At 39.2% G+C, this 16,895-nt stretch overlaps 1 protein-coding gene and 1 pseudogene across 1 annotated transcript; one reads left to right on the forward strand and one right to left on the reverse strand.

Moving 5' to 3' along the window:
- Positions 1-2,183: 2,183 nt before the first annotated feature.
- Positions 2,184-7,372, reverse strand: LOC125590058 (annotated as a pseudogene).
- An 8,085-nt stretch (positions 7,373-15,457) lies between these two features.
- LOC106420942 lies at positions 15,458-16,521 on the forward strand. The gene is made up of 2 exons (XM_013861781.3): positions 15,458-15,745; positions 15,839-16,521. Exon 2 carries the CDS (start codon positions 15,902-15,904, stop codon positions 16,373-16,375), a length of 474 nt encoding a protein of 157 aa, XP_013717235.2. The 5' UTR covers positions 15,458-15,745; positions 15,839-15,901; the 3' UTR covers positions 16,376-16,521.
- Positions 16,522-16,895: the final 374 nt, after the last annotated feature.

Consider the following 16,895-nt stretch of genomic DNA (forward strand, 5'->3'; position numbering starts at 1 on the left):
AAAGTTAATGAGTTCACACTTGATATTTCACAGCAAAGAGATCAATCTTCTATAGGAAGCTTCATCCTCGGCTTCAACTCCATTGCCAAGAAAGTAGGTCTAACAAAGTATTTGTAGTCAGTTTTCTTCTTCTACTTGTAGTATGTTTTCTTAAGATTCTGATATTAGCCCTGTTTTTTTTATCAACAGCGGCGGCAGCGTCGAGAAAAACAACGAGCAAAACGGAAAAGATAAAGACGGAGTTATCAAGTATCGCTTGATTAAGACGCGAAAGACATATTACACACATAAGATGACGCTGAAAATAATGGCGTCCATTAGAGAAACCTTGGATAGCACCGGCGATCGTTTCTGGCGGTTATTTCTATTTCTTCCATGATTATTTTGTTCTCTGTTAAGGTTATTTTCTAGACGCTGCTGCTGACGCCGCCGTTGACAAAAGAACAGGGCTAATGTTGGAGACAGATAATAGTCTATTTGTAAATTGTTGGCATGCATTTGCACACACAAAGAATAAGATCATACATACGTTACAGCTATTTCTTAATTTAAAGTTTATTATAATGTCGTTTATTTGAACTTTTGAAGCATCAAGATTAGGGGTGTTCAATTCGGATATCGGTTCGGTTTCGGTTCGGTTTTTTTTTGGTTAGTAAAATATAACTACCATTCGAAATCCATATTTAATTCGGTTCGGTTCGGTTTATATACCGTCGGTTTTCGGTTTATTCGATTTTATACCAAAAAACATAATTATTTAGTTTGAGATCATATAAAATGAATTTTAGAGTCATATTGTCAACACAATCATTTATTAGAAATATATTATATGTTCAAATAAATGAACAAAAACGTAAAAATGCTTCTACCATCAAATAAAATCATCAAATTTATAATTAAAATCAGAGCCTGAAATTTTGAAAATAAAAGTATGAAACAAAACAGAAACATGAAAGAAAAGTTTTTTCACTCTTTCATATTTGGTGTTCATTAAAGTCATGTTTTTTCGATTGAACACGAAACTCTGTTTGTTTATAGATAAGAAAAAAGTTGTGAAAATTTTCCATTAATTATTTTTCATCAAATTTTTCATCTTCATATTAATTTAGTGAATACTAAAATAAAGCAAAAAGATAAAAAAAAACTTAGAAAATAGGATGTCTGAATTGCGATGTATTGTTATTTAATTATAGTTCAAGTGTTTTACAAATTATATAAGGTTCTTTATTACTATAACATTATGGTAATAGTTATTAACACAAATTTAACATATATAACAAATAGATTTTCATGTATTGTTATAAAATAGATACATATTTACATGTTTCTACTTTTAATCGGTTTTGTTCGGTTTATTCGGTTATATACCAAACCATATCTAAATCATACGGTTTTTATAAAATTATATCCATTCGGTTTATATGGTATATACCAAAACCAAACCATATTGTCTATTTCGGTTCGGTTCGGTACGGTTCGGTTTTACCATATTGAACAGGCCTAATCAAGATGCTTGAAAATGGAATATCACCATTAATGACTGCTGAATATTAACGGAAAATACAAGTATCTTCTCTCTTCTCTCCCACTACGACTCAGACGAATCATCATCATCACTGTTGGGGAAAGAGGAACCCAACAATCACCACCCACCGCAACAACAAGAATCCAAACCCGTTAATCAGCAAATCTAAGAGAAGCAGGTTTTAACACCATTGAAATCCATCGATCTTCGAGAAACAGAGACACTTCTTGGCAAAACCTTTAAAGAAATCAAGAAACTCCACATTAGGTCATTTGAACTAGCTAGGTCGAGGCCAGTTCGGTATAACCTACACTTGCAACGAGAATTCAACAGGGAACCCATACGCATGCAAATCAATACTCAAGAGGAAGCTAACAAGACGAAGTTACAGGAAGGAGGTTAGTAACTGGAGTGCAGGGATTATTCTATTCATCTTTCTTTCCTTTTTAGGCAGGTAATGTAAAGCTAAAATATTATTTGATTGTTTTATCCATTTAACTATGTAATTTATATGTTTTATGATACTGTTTTTGTTACAATGTAGAAACCGAGAAGGGAATATTTGATGAGATTATAAAAGGAGAAATTGATTTTGAGAGCCAACCATGGCCTTCTATATCTGAGAGTGCTAAAGATCTTGCAAGGAAGATTTTTTTTGTTACAAGTTATTAATGAAAATGTGATTTGTTTTTTTTTCTCAGCTTCCATGAACATGAGGGAGCCAAGGATTCCAAAGCAATTGTTTCCAACTTTCCAGAGGACGTAGCCCGCATTCCTCAATCTCCCAATTTTGTCATGGGATCTGAACTCAAAGGCTAATTCGGGGGAGCCCACTTTTTCTTCAATTTTGAATACCAGCAGATGCTCCTTTGAAGTTGGAGAAGAGCGGTGCCATAAATCAGCATAAGCTGCGTAACCAGATTTAACACTATTCAGTTTGTCCTTGATGCAATATGATATATCAGGCCAGCACCAATCATCAGCATCAACGTCACCCTTATAAACCAGCAAGAGGCAAGCTTTAAATCTCAAGGATGTAGGAAAGTACTGTGTATCTAATCCATTCCACGTCATTGACAGGGAACTCCTGGTGGCTCGGTAATTGAAATATGTAGGCACTGTTTCTCCTGGAAAAATTGCAAAGTCTCTTGTCCATGTGTTGATGATAATCTCTCTTGCTTCTTGATTCAGTCCAAAGCAGTTAACAAAGCTGAGCCCATGAAACTTTGTCTTGTAAAAAGAGCAATCCAGTCTCTCGAGGGACCCACAATTGTCTGCGACGAGGAACTTTAAGGAGTCCGGAAGCTGCGGAAGAGAAACCAGCTTCGTGCATCCCTTGATTACAAGTTCACGTAGACTAGACCTTTCCTTGACCCATGGAGCAATTTCTTGTATTCTTGTGTCGCTCAAGTGTAACTCACGAAGACGAGGCCATGACATTATTGATCGAGGTAATTCTTCTATTGAAGTTCCAGTGAGCTTTAGAACGCTGATGTTTGTGGAAATCTCCGGAACGCATTTCAATGACGAGCAGTCAGTGAGAAAAAGTTTACCAAGAGATTTCATGTTGATGTTGATGGGAAGGGCCCTTAGCTTTGAGCATCTTTCGAGATACAACTTCCTGAGATGATTCATATGTCCAATAGAAGATGGGAGTTCTACAAGACTTGAGCATCCATTAAGAGACAACTTCCTGAGATGATTTATATTTCCAATAGAAGATGGGAGTTCCACAAGACTTGAGCATCCATTAAGGTACAAGTTCCCGAGATTATTCATATTTCCAATAGAAGATGGGAGTTCCACAAGACTTGAGCATCCATTAAGATGTAACTTCATGAGATTATTTATATTTCCAATAGAAGACGGGAGTTCCACCAGACTTGAGCATTCATTGAGATACAAATACAAGAGACTAGTCATATTTCCAATAGAAGAGGGGAGCTCCAGTAGACTTGAGCATTCATCGAGATACAGATGCATGAGATTAGTCATATTTCCAATAGAAGAGGGAAGCTCCTGTAGACTTGAGCATCCACTCAAATCAATTTTTTTGAGATCAGTGGCATTACCAAGATAGAAAGGGAGCTCCACAAGATTTGAGCAACCATTAAAAGTAAAATCCTTGAGATTAATGGAATTTCTAACAGAAGATGGAAGCTCCACCAAACTTGAGCAATCTTTGAGATACAATTTCTTGAGATTACCAATAGAGGATGGGAGCTTAGCTAGACGTAAGCATCCCGTGAGATTCAATTCCTCGAGATCAGTGGCATTTTCCATAGAAGAGGGGAGTTCCATCAGACTTGTACAACCACTAAGATCCAATACTTTGAGTTTAATTATAGCATTCCCAGAAGAAGATGGAAGTCTCACTAGACTTGAGCAATGACTAATATCCAATCTTCCAAGATTAATTAGATTCCAAATAAAAGAGGGGATCCTTACTAGACTTGAACAATGACTAAGATTTAATCTTCGGAGACTGATAACATTTCCAATAGAAAAAGGGAGCTCCGCTAGATTTGAGCAACCATGAAGATTCAATTCTTGGAGACTAGTGGCAGTTGAGAGATCAGGAAGCTCCTTTAGATTTTTGGAATCCGACAAATACATCCATTTGAGATTTCTAATCGTCTGTACAGAAAAGAAAAACATCAATAAAAAGAAGACAGTCCAATAATACTGAAGTAACACAAAGTCTTAGATATATAAATATGTTTACTTACTTTATTTCCTTCCCACAATTTCTCAAGATAGTTGCTTTTACGCAAGGCTATTTCCACCAGGAACTCCGAAATAAAATTAGAAGGCAGACATGTCATCGGAAAAAAATCCCAATGCAAAAGTTTAAGATTTGGAGGCAGACATGTCATTAGATCTATGCTGTGATGACATGTCTGTTTGGGACGTCCATAGTCAGAACCAGAATCAGAATCAGAATCAGAAAGCAAAAGTCTTAAGAATTGAACATTGGACATTCTTTCAAAGGCCCTTTCACTTATTTTCAACTCTGTCTCCAACTCTAAAAGCTTCAAATCTATGCCTATAACACTTCGACTACCCTGCAAAAGAACCCAATGATTTTCCTATAAAATTTTGTAGGGAGAAACGCATTGAATGACTAATAGGAAAAACTTACTAGTGTATCATTTTGTAGTACTTGGCATATATCTCCAACATCAGCCAAAAACTGACGCTGCCCAGGTTCGTGAATGGATTGTTTACGAACAATTTCTCTACCCAAACGTGCAAGCAAATCATGGATCTTTATATATCCCCCAACAATGGATATGAAAGATTTCTCAGCTAAGACACGGAGCTGACCTTTCACACCGACAATATTCCTTGCAAGATACTCTTCCACTTTCTCAATCCGCTCATTGTTGAAAAAGCAAGCTAAGTGAAGAAATAAATCTTGAGTATCAACAGATAAGGCATCATAACGTAACTTTAAACTACTTTCTATTTCTCCATCAAGTCTAGCACTTAACCTTGGTAGTTCCTCTTCCCACTCATGCTTGAGCATTCCTTTGAAATAAGATCCCATTACCTTTAGTCCCAGAGGGAGATTACCGGCAAATTCTTTAACTTCCCAAGCAAGTTTCTCGAAGCCATCGTATGGGGACTTTTGACCAAAAGCATACATGCAGAAGATTTCAAAAGCATCACTGAAACCTGGATACTCAACCTTGTAAATATGGTTAATCCCATGTGCAGTCAAGATTTTTTTATCTTGTGTTGTGACAATAATCCGACTTCCAGGACCAAACCAGCTATGGTCTTTTGCCATGGCATCTAGTTGCATTAAATGGTCTACATCATCGAGAACGACAAGCACTCTCTTGTCTTTTAACCTGTCTGGCGCAACTCCTAAATGATGAATCTTGACATCCTCCTGGTTGATTATTTTAGATAAGAACTCTTCCTGTAATTTCAGTTTCGCGCTATATTCATCAGAACAAGGTCTTGGACAACGTCTTTTGATATTCTCCATGAAGACACTAAGCTGGAACTCATGAGAGTGCTGGCTAAATAGAACTCTGGCGATGGTGCTCTTACCAATTCCAGAAGGACCCCAAATCCCTATTATCCTCACTTCATTGGAGCCTAAGAGTAAGAACGGCTCCATCTTTTTCATATGAGCTTCCATCCCAGCAAAACCTTCGAAATCACTTGATATCACAAAATTAATTAGGTCATTCGAAACATTAGTGGCGATTTCTTCGACCATTGATGCTTCATCATCCCTAACAAGAGAAAAGATAATACACAAAGATGAAGACATCATTTGAAAATTTACAATTCATAATCAAAAACAAAATTGACAAATAAATGATCAAGGTTTTTTTATTTAAAGTTGTATAAAAATTAAGCAAATTATTTGTACATATATAACAAACTTTCAATAAAAAACGAACTAACAAACTTTCACATTTTGTTAACTAAAAACATTTCACATTTTGTTTTCTTAAATTATCACCGATACCCTAATTTTTTTTAAAAAATGCAATAACTTCTTACGCTTCTATAATTTTAGAAGGAGATCACTCGTAAACATAACCTCTGTGATGTTTTTGAAACCATTTATTAAATCATGTTATATCGAAACTGTTTTTTTTTTCTTTGAATTTTGTATTTCTCAATACATATTATATTTTGGATGTATGTAAAAGATAGCAAGTAAAAAGCATGGGGACAAAACCAGTTGCTTGGATGGTAACCAGCTATTGTGGCCACCTTCTCCAAAGCTTGTTTCCATCTCCAAATGTCCTCCTTAGCTTGACCCTCACACGTTTTTCTGAAAACCTTGCCAAAGTCTCCGGTCAGCTTCTTTACATCAGATGGATCTACTTTACAGAAAATAGCCATCACAGTTTGCTTCAGCTCTTCCCTGCACTTCATGATCTCCACCAACTCCTCAAGACACCACTTTGAAGAACCATAGTTCCTTGAGAGCAAGACGATCACAATCTTAGATCCTCTAATCCCCCGTATGAGTTCGGGAGCGATGGATTCTCCTCTCTTGATCCCATTATCGTTGAAATATGTGATTCCCTTTCTTTTAAACTCCTTTTGAATGTGACTAAGAAAGTTATTGCGGACATCTTCCCCCCGGAAGCTCAGAAAGACATCGTGTATCCAGACTTGAGAGGAAGAAGGTCGAGGAGCTGATGAAATAGATAAAGAAGATGGTGGTGATGATGGAGACAAAGAAGACCAATAGACAGATCGAGGAACTGACAAAATAGTTAAAGAAGATGGTGGTGATGAAGTAGACAAAGAAGACAAATCGAATTCTTTGTTTTCTTGATGGGATCTGATTTTTCGTAAAATGAAGAAGAAGCCTATTGCAGCAGCAACCATGTTAAGGAAAATAGATAAATCCATTTGTGTGGTAGTGGAGAAAGGATCAGTGAGCTTGGTACAGAGATTTGTGGAGCAATTACGCTTTTTGTGTAATTGAACAAAGCGACATAAAACGTTGACTCCATCGGGGGACTGAGAGAGACTTTGTGGAAAATAATTTCACCGGTCAAGGTTGAATGCTCTACCATTCTATTCAAAGAAGGAAAAAGGCAAAGGAAGAACAGAAGCATCTTCAAGGAAAGTAGTGATCGATATCAATGTCTCTACATCAAAATTGATGAGGTCACACTTGAAATTTCACAGCAAAGAGATCAATCTTCTCAGGAAGCTTCATCCTGGCTGCAGCCTCATCATTTTTCTCGTAGAACTTTACAAAAAGTAGGTTATGTTGAATGGAGACTTAATTTAATTGACTTGGGATTGCAGTAATTTTTGTTTTCGTTTGTTTTATATTTAAGGAATAGAAGGAGTGAATAATTATATAATGGACATACATATGAACAAACCTATATTTGCAGGACACATTTGTATTCAAACCCAACATCACACAATGATAATCTTACACTAACACAGAAAAAATGCACATCAACATGAAACTAAATAAGTAATCTAAAATCGGTTCCCCATGTCAAACCCTTGGTTGACGCCCCGCCGTGCTTCCGCCCTATCCCCTCCGTCTCTCGCCGCTGGTGATGACCGGAACCCCATCCCTCCTCTTCCCCCCGACCCTCCTGACCTTGGCCAATACCCTCCACTTTCTCCCTCTTCCACCAAAACCATCCTTGCCCGTAATTCTTCCCCCAAAACTGTTGTTTCTGTCAAAGGAACTTCTACCTCTACCGTTGGCTCTGCTGAAGCTAAGTCAACTCTTAAGCCTAAGATTATTGGATCTGAAGGCAAAACTGGTTCAGTTGCTTCTGGATCTGAGAAAACTTCTCCCCAACAATTCACAATTCTAAAACCAAAAAAATCTTCCCCCCTCCAAACCAACCGAGCCGCATCCCCTCCGAGTCAAATCTCCACCCACTCTCCTCCTTCTGAAGAAACCTCCACCCATACTACTCAACCTGAACAAACTGAAACCTCAGATATTTTGATGGCAGAAGCTCCTCTTCCAGCTTCTGTTACTCCTCCTCCTACTGTTAATGTGTCTCCTGCAGCTCAGCAAGAGCCACAAAAATCTTTTGTTCAGCAAATGCCACAAAATTCCTCTACTCAGCAGACTCCTTCCCTAGTTGAAAAAATCAGAAGATTAGAGGATAAGTCCCTCACGAGGCTTGCCCCAGTGTCTTTTGCAGAGAATGGAAGGCCTCGAGTGCTTATACCTGATGAAGTGTTTCAAATAGGTGTAGATCTCCATAAAGACTTCATTGTTTGCTACTTCAAAGGAAGACCGCCACCTTACAGTCAGATCCAAAGCGTCCTGAACCACATGTGGGGAAAGGGTAAACGCCTGGAAATTCACAACAACCCTAATACAAGATCAGTGCTAGTTCGGATAACTAGTGATTGGCTCAAACAAAAGATTCTTGAAAAAGGTATATGGTATGTAGGTGATTCCATGTTTCACACTGCTCAATGGAACTCAGCTCATTCTAACCAGTCACCGTCTATGCAATCTATCCAAATATGGGCTCACCTGCATGGAGTGCCTCTGGATCTCCGTCACCAGAAGGGGCTTAGCTTGGTAGCTGGACTGGTAGGCGAACCTAAAGAAACTGATGATTTCACCAAAAATCTTGTTAGTCTCACTCTCTCACATGTAAAAGTTGAAGTGGACTTGACAGGACCTCTCCCTTCAGTAGTGGAGTTCAGCCGTCAGTCTGGTGAGGTTGTTGAAGTGCTTGTAACTTATCCATGGCTTCCTCCTACTTGTGCTCATTGTAAAGAGTTGGGTCATATTCAAAAGAATTGTCTTCTGATCCCACTTGCTACAAAAGACCCAGCTCATAAAGTCCAAACTCCTGCACAGAAAGATAAACAACAAGAAGAAAGAACTGATCCGACCATGGCTAATGCAGCTAAAAACAAAGCACCTAAGACTCCTCAAGGTGCTGTGAAACAAGTCTACAAGGCTAAGTCTCCCTCTCCAAGGAAGTCTACCCCTACTTCTTCTCTGGCTGGCTCCGCTTCTTTAGAAGCAGTTCCCCCTACCTCTGCTCTAGCGCCCACTGGCCCTTTCACCCTTAACTTGGCCTCATCTGAATCTGTGATCCCTCCTCCCTCAACCCTTCCTAGCCTCCCACCCCCTGGCCCTCCAAAACACAACTCTACCCCCTCATCACCATTGACCCTTGCTTTACCCTCCCTCTTTAAACCTAATAACCCGTCATTCCACTTCACTCCTGAACCTCTCCAAAAGCATGCTCTAAAAAAATCTCGATCAAATCCATCTATAGACTCAACCATCCAGACCTCACCCACCTCTCAAAGTTCCCCCTCCTCCTCTTTTGTTGTCCCTGTCCCTTTAACCCTCCAATCTGTTAAAACCTCAAACTCTTTTTCTTCCTTGACTGCTGCTTCGGCTTTTCCACTTGTGGGAGAGCCACCTCTATCCCAATGAGTGCAAAACTCTTTTTTTGGAACGTCCGTGGACTTAATGACACGGACAAGCATGTACCTTTTTGTCAATGGCTTAACAGTCATCAACCCATTTTCGGATCTCTTTTGGAAACCCATATTAAAGATCACAATCTGAACCACCTTATGTCTAAGCTCTGTCGTGATTGGGATTTTGCAACCAATCATGCCTCAGATGAAGATGGACGTATTATCATCATTTGGAAACACCCGGCAAAAGTCAGGTTGATTCACCAGAGTCGCCAATCCCTAACGTGTGAAGTCTCCTTGCCTACCTGCAGTCCCTTCATTCACACATCAGTGTATGCTTCTAATGAAAGATTTGAAAGGAACAGTCTGTGGGTTGAGCTAATTGACCTGTTCCAGAGTCTCTCACTTCATGCGACTCCGTGGATCATAGGAGGAGACTTTAATGAAATTACTCATCAAACTGAGCACTCTCTGATGGCTGTCAACACCTTATCTTCTCAGATGGTTGACTTTAGTGATTGTCTCCGACATGTGGGAGTGTTTGATCTCCGGTTTCAAGGGCCGTTGTTCACTTGGTCAAACCATCAGCCCGACACTCCTATAGCAAAGAAGTTGGACCGGCTCTTGGTTAACTCAACCTTTATCTCAGTGTTTCCCAACAGTATAGCCTTCTTCCTTCCACCCTTAACCTCAGACCATAGCCCCTGTCTTGTTGATCTCGCCCATACACTTCCTACTGCTGGTACCAAGCATTTCCGTTTCTTTAACTACCTAACCAAACACCCGCAATTCCTCCAGCTGGTGAATGAGACTTGGGCACAGGCCGGAAGCATGGCTGTCAACCTGACAAAACTGTGTTGGAAACTCAAGAGCTTAAAAGGAGTGCTAAAAAACTTAAATACAGAAAATTTTTCAAATATTCAGATGAGGGTTAGTGAGGCTAACTGTTTGTTACAAGTTGTACAGGTGAAAGCATTGGAAGCTCCTACTGAAACTAACCTGTTGCAGGAGAGGGAGGCGCTTCAAAAATGGTTGTTCTTGCGCCAGATTGAAGAATCCTACTTTCGCCAAAAATCAAGGGTTAACTGGCTTAAAGAGGGAGACCAGAACACTGCATATTTTTTCAGAGTATTTCAAACTAGAGTCAGCTACAACTCCATTCGTACATTCCAACTGTCCTCAGGAATCTTCATCTCTGATCCTCTGCTCATGAGTCACCTCGCCATCAAACACTTTCAGAGTATCCTCGGTCCTGAAACGCTTCACCCACTCCTGCTCACTTCGCATCCTTCTTGGTTCTCTGACCTGACTGGTTTTGTGTTCCCTCAACGCTTAACTGCCTCAATGACCTCTATCCCTTCAAGCACTGAGATCACTAAGGTTATGTTCAAACTCAACCCAAATAAGGCCCCCGGGCCGGATGGTCTGACCTCTGGATTTTTCAAGGCTACTTGGTCTCTACTGGGTGATGAGGTTGTCTGTTCTATCACTGATTTCTTCCTCAACTCTTTCCTTCCAGCCACAACAAACTCAGCTATCTTGTCTCTAGTGCCCAAGAGGCCGGGTGCTTCCTTCATCACCGACTATCGGCCAATTGCTTGCCTAAACACTATATACAAAGTGATCTCTAGGCTACTGGTACGTCGTCTGAAGCCGGTCTTGTCCTCCATCATTGTTCCAAATCAGACCGCATTTGTCAAAGACAGACTTCTTCTCGAGAACACTGTTCTTGCGGGTGAACTGGTCAACGGATATCACAAGAGACATGGTCCTAAAAGGATTACCATAAAGGTTGACATTGCAAAGGCTTTTGATACTCTCTCTTGGGAGTTCCTTTTCAACTGTTTGCAGGGGCTAGGGGTTCCAGAAATTCTAACTGGCTGGCTAAGGAAATGTGTCTGCACTACTAACTTCATGATAGGATACAACGGTCGGGTTCAAGGTTACTTTAAAGGGAAGCGGGGCTTAAGGCAGGGTGATCCTCTTTCTCCTTATCTCTTTGTGGTAGCGATGAACATCCTCTCCGTTATGCTGAACAAAGCCGCTGCGGACCTAAAGATTAAGTATCATCACAAGTGTGCTACTTCCAAGCTCACCCACCTTTGCTTCGCTGACGACCTCCTTATATTCATTGACGGTTCTATAGAATCAGTGCAGAATGTCCTCCAGGTCCTTAAGGAGTTTGAGATGCGGTCTGGGTTGGCGGTTAGTATAGAGAAGTCCTCCTTCTTTGCCTCGGGCCTTACTCAACAAGAATTAGATGCCATCAAAGTCTCGACTGGAATGCAACAAGGATCCCTCCCGGTTCGTTACTTAGGAGTCCCACTAAGTTCGAAAAAACTCTCCCTGGCTAACTGTGAGGTCCTCCTGCATCAAATAAAAGGAAAGATGACTTCTTGGAGTGCAAAAACTCTATCCTTTGCAGGACGACTGTTACTCATTAAGACTGTCATAGCGGGCATTAATAACTTTTGGTGCTCAACATTCATCCTTCCTACAGAATGCATTCGGCGTATCAACTCTATATGTGGTCACTTCCTGTGGCAAGGAAACTTAGAAGGAGTCCATAACGCTAGGGTATCTTGGGAGATGGTTACTAAGACTAAGAAAGAGGGAGGACTAGGCATCAAAGATTTGGGAATTTGGAACAAGGCATGTTGTTTAAAGCTCATCTGGCTACTATTCTTCCAATCAGGTTCAGTTTGGGTCGCATGGTACAGAAATGAGGTGCTAAACGGGTGTATTAACAACTTTTGGACAGCAAAGATAAGCCCTACGAACTCATGGCTGGATAACAAACTCCTAAAGCTACGAGGAGAGGTGTTTACTTGGATAAAATTGCGTGTGGGAGATGGGACTGATTGTCGGTTTTGGACTGATAATTGGTCTCCGTTTGGCTCCCTACAGACATATCTCCTTAGAAATTCGACGTCAAGGTTAGGCATTCCAGCGACAGCTACTCTTTCAGAGATCAATGAGGATGGAAACTGGCTGCTCCCTCCTGCTCGTTCAGAAGAACTTCTAAACCTCCAAGTTTATCTTACTGAACTCACATTAACTGCAGGAAAAGACCGTTATGAATGGGTGCTGGAAGATAAACCTCTAACTAAGTTTGTGACTGGAGATGTCTATACTAAGCTGAAGGGGGAGACTCAAACATTACCATGGACAAAATTGGTTTGGATCAAAGGTGGTGTCCCTAAACATAGTTTTCTCACTTGGCTCTTTGCTTTTGACCGATGTCCAACTCGTGATCGCCTCCTCCGATGGGGCCTGCAAACAGACTCTAACTGTCTTCTCTGCAACATGGCTGATGAGTCTCGGGACCATCTTTATTTTCTGTGCCCTTTTGCGTGGAGTCTATGAACATTAGTGGCGCAAAGATGTAGGCTTGTCTCCGACAGACGTTGGGATCACTGCCTCACTCAACTACAATCACTATCAGGCAACAAATATGTGAGAAGGGTTACCTTGTTGGGATGGCAATCAACCGTTTATTGGATTTGGAGTGAAAGGAACAATAGACTACATCGAAACTCTTACCGCACGGTGGATGCTCTGTTTCGTCTTCTAGACAGACAAATTAGAGATAAGTTTTTGAGTCATCGTGATCACAATCCCCTTCTGGCGTCGAAACTTATGCAAATCTGGCTCCCATCTGATTGACTCTCTCTCTACGGACTGATCGAAGTTGTTTCCACCATCAACATCCACAATTGGGCCATAAGTGTGGTTATATCTGATCTTTAACTATTGAGTTTGTTTTTAACTATTAGATTGTTTTTATGGGGTTGTTTTCTATTGGCTTTGGGCCGTTTAACTATAGCCTTTGGGCTTGAAATTCTTTTGTATTTTTTCTGCAATTTCAATATGAAAGCCATTAGTCAAAAAAAAAAAACATGAAACTAAATATTTAAAAAAGTACTGAATGAAAATGAGATTTGTTTATATATTTATAATTTATTCAGCTTTTATTACCACTTTAAATCCTGCATTTGTTTTTTCCTAATATAAAAATCGTTCTATTAAATGTAGGAGATTATAAAATAGTGTGTTTTACAGATCTTCTCAGATCCAGTTTCTGTTTCAAACGAAAAGCCCACAAGTTAATGTAATAAAGAATCAACATTAAATGAGACTGAACGAAGCCCATATAAATAAACCCAAATTGAAAGTGTAGTGGCTCTCTTGGCTGAAGCCCTAGCGATCCGGTCTGCTCTTCAACACGACATTCATCTTGGCTACTCCTAAATCTGGCTTCGATCAGATTCTCTTATGCTCGTCCGAGCCATCACTTCGATCGTCAAACCGAAGATCCTCCATGGAGTTCTATCGGATACCGGAGTTCTATCATTTCTGTTTAATTTCTGCTTCTTTTCTTTTACCCTAAAAGAGCTTAATGGACCAGCGGACCTATTGGCAAAAGCTACTCTTTGTAATATAAATTCCTCTTGGGCCTACCCCAATCTTTAATTTATGAAAGAAAAATGGTTGCTAAAAAAATAAAAAATAAACCCAAATTGATGTAGTCATTTGAACTATGTCAGCATGTCACTAGTGTGATTGGAGTGAATAACTCAAAAGAGTATAGCTAGAACCATCGTCACATGCAGCCGATCGAGAAAGAGGTTTCAATGCCGTCTCATGTTCAACACATTCTGCACTTTTATTCTTCTCTTGTAGATTGATAATTTCATGTTACAACTCAAAACTCATCCACTAAAAAAGCCATCGTCCAACTCGAATCTACAGCCAAACGGTTAAAGCCTCATATGTTCCAACATATCATTCTAATTTCACAGTTTCTACACTTTCAATGTACATGAAGTCATGAGCTTTGCAAGGAACAATATTTTTTTTTGGGTCAAACGGTTAAGTTCTTTGAGGTTTTTTCTTAAGTTCGGCTCGAGGTCCTTTACAAGTTAGGGTACATATATATCTTTTAAAATTGGAGAGGTTAAATAAGAAACTTTCACAATTTAGAGGTCTTATATTCACGGCCGGCTCAAGGCAAAAATATATTTTAGTTTTTTTTTATATGCATATATGGACAATTTAAAATTTTTAGGCCCCTATCTTTAGTTATTTTTAAAATTTTGGGCTCCTCTTTAATACTATTTTTGTTAAAAGCTCTTTGGGCTCCGGAGCCCATGCCCTTTGCCCCATGCCCTAAGCTGGCCCTGCTTATATTGAAACTACGGGGATGATTGGTTGGAGCTGTAGATGCTCTGGACAGCCAAAATTTAATCTACAGCTATATATGTCAACCAATCGAGCTTTGCTTTCTTTAAAAAACTCACAGCAAAAAAATCTCTGCAAAATCAAAATATGGCTGTAGAGAACTTTATTTCCAGAGCAAAAAATTAATGTTTTAGAAATCTACAGCAAGGAAAGCTACAGCAAATAAATCTACAAATTAAATTCTACAGCAAAAAATATAAAGTTACAGCACTTACCAATCATCCCCTACACTTTTCCATACATCGTGCTTTCGAATAACATGCCTTGTGAGGAGACCCACGAAACGTTTGATTGGATAGACTAACAATTTTTTTTTTTTTTGCTGATTAAAAAGATAAAATTAAATTAAAATGCGCACCAATCGCGGACCGCCGCGTGTCAGTGGAGCCCGCGAACAGTGCAAGAAATATACCAAAAATCGATCCTTATTTCATTTCTTCTATTACCGTTTTTAACACAGAAAATGGACTCTACCACTTAAAACCCCCTCTTGTAACCGGCGATAATCCTGCTATTATAAACTTAGTTTAAAAGAAACAATTAAGCGAAGATTCTAAAAAAGGATAATATAGAATGCTCGCAAGTTCTTTTTGGAGAGAATTTTTACTTATTTGATATTTCCTCTTTAATTCCTAACAAAATCTGTATAGCTAAAAAAGATTAGAGAGTACAATGTGGGTTAGGAAAAAGATTGAGATAAAGCAAGTCTTTTCATATAGTACAGTTTTTTTGTCTTCTTGCATGAATCAGACTCTATCAATAATTTTGGCATGTCTTAGTAGAAATAGTACCAAAGGCTACCACTCCTCTATGATCTAAACCTTTTAATTATTTTATTTATTATATATTTAATTCATAGTTATGGCACCCCGAAAAAGTACGAAATTATTACAGTTTTGGATCTTTATGAATCCTCTGCCTATTGTGGAGGCTTTTGATTCCCTTGAAGCAATCAATGCCTATATGTCTCTCATTTGCCAGCAAAGAGAGATTGTTTAATGTTGTTTATGGTTCACATTTTTATACATCACACACTGAATCTTCCTCTGCTTCTCTCAGGTAATTTAATACTGTCTCTCTCTCTCTTTCTATCTCTATTTGTTCTTTCTTTTGGTTTTAAGATAAAATGTTGGAGTATTCTCATTGATTCAGGAGGAAGAATACCACTTAGTTGCAGCTAGAAGAAGAAATTCAGTAGGGTTTTCTTGAGTGACAATGGAAGGGGGAGAAGAGTTTCAAGAAGAAGATGTGTGGTCAGTTTTGAGAGAAAAGGAAACTCAAGGTCCTCAAATGAGAATTTCCAAAAGTAGCAATCTCTTCTCAGCCGCTTCTTCATCTTCTGCAAGGTATATTCCTAAGGGCAAGGAGGTCTGGGGGGAAAAACAGTCATCTGCTCCAATGAATGTTCCTGACTGGTCCAAGATTTATGGGAATACGAAGAAGAGCACCAGAAGCAACCATTTGCATTCGTGGGCCACTCATGATGAAGATGATGATGAAGACTCAATGGTTCCTCCACATGAACTGGTGGCAAAAAGACTTGCAAGAACGCAGATCTCATCTTTCTCCATGTGTGAAGGAATTGGAAGAACACTCAAAGGAAGAGATCTCAGCAAAACAAGAAATGCTGTCTTAACCAAGACAGGCTTCTTGGAATCGAACGTCACCTTCACATCATCGCCACCATAGTTATGACATGGTATATGGAGAGCATGATCAATATCTCATAACTCTCTTTACCACCACCATACCATCTTATTATCATGAATTTAAACCTAAACTTTATGGTATCCACATGATTTATTTAAAAATGCAATGTTATTGTCGTTATCATCATGTAGGGAATCATGACTCTACCAATATGGTTGAGTTCTCTTTCTTTTTCGTTGTTGTTAGGTTTTTGGATTTTTTAGATAAGTATGATGATGACAATGAGGATGACTTGTCAAGCCCATGCATGGGACCCATATCATTTTTTCTTATGTTTTCTTTAATTCGTATTAATAGGCTTAAGATTTTAATTTTCGGAAAATGGCAATCCTTTGGAACCTTTGATAATGAATTTTGAGAACCCCTCGATCTACTCGCCATTTGCTGTGCTCGATCAAGGAGAAAATGTTGGTGATGATACCATCATTTTTGTTCCGACATAAGATTAAGGGCTCGTGCAATATTGCTCATTAGCTTTCCACTTTCATTGCTGTATAAG

This window comes from Brassica napus, chromosome C7 (assembly GCF_020379485.1).
Source record: "Brassica napus cultivar Da-Ae chromosome C7, Da-Ae, whole genome shotgun sequence".
Classification (NCBI taxonomy): domain Eukaryota; kingdom Viridiplantae; phylum Streptophyta; class Magnoliopsida; order Brassicales; family Brassicaceae; genus Brassica; species Brassica napus.

Excerpts from the sequence above, each read along its gene's own strand:
- LOC106420942 (XM_013861781.3), top strand. The coding sequence starts at position 15,902 with ATGGAAGGGGGAGAAGAGTTTCAAGAAGAAGATGTGTGGTCAGTTTTG.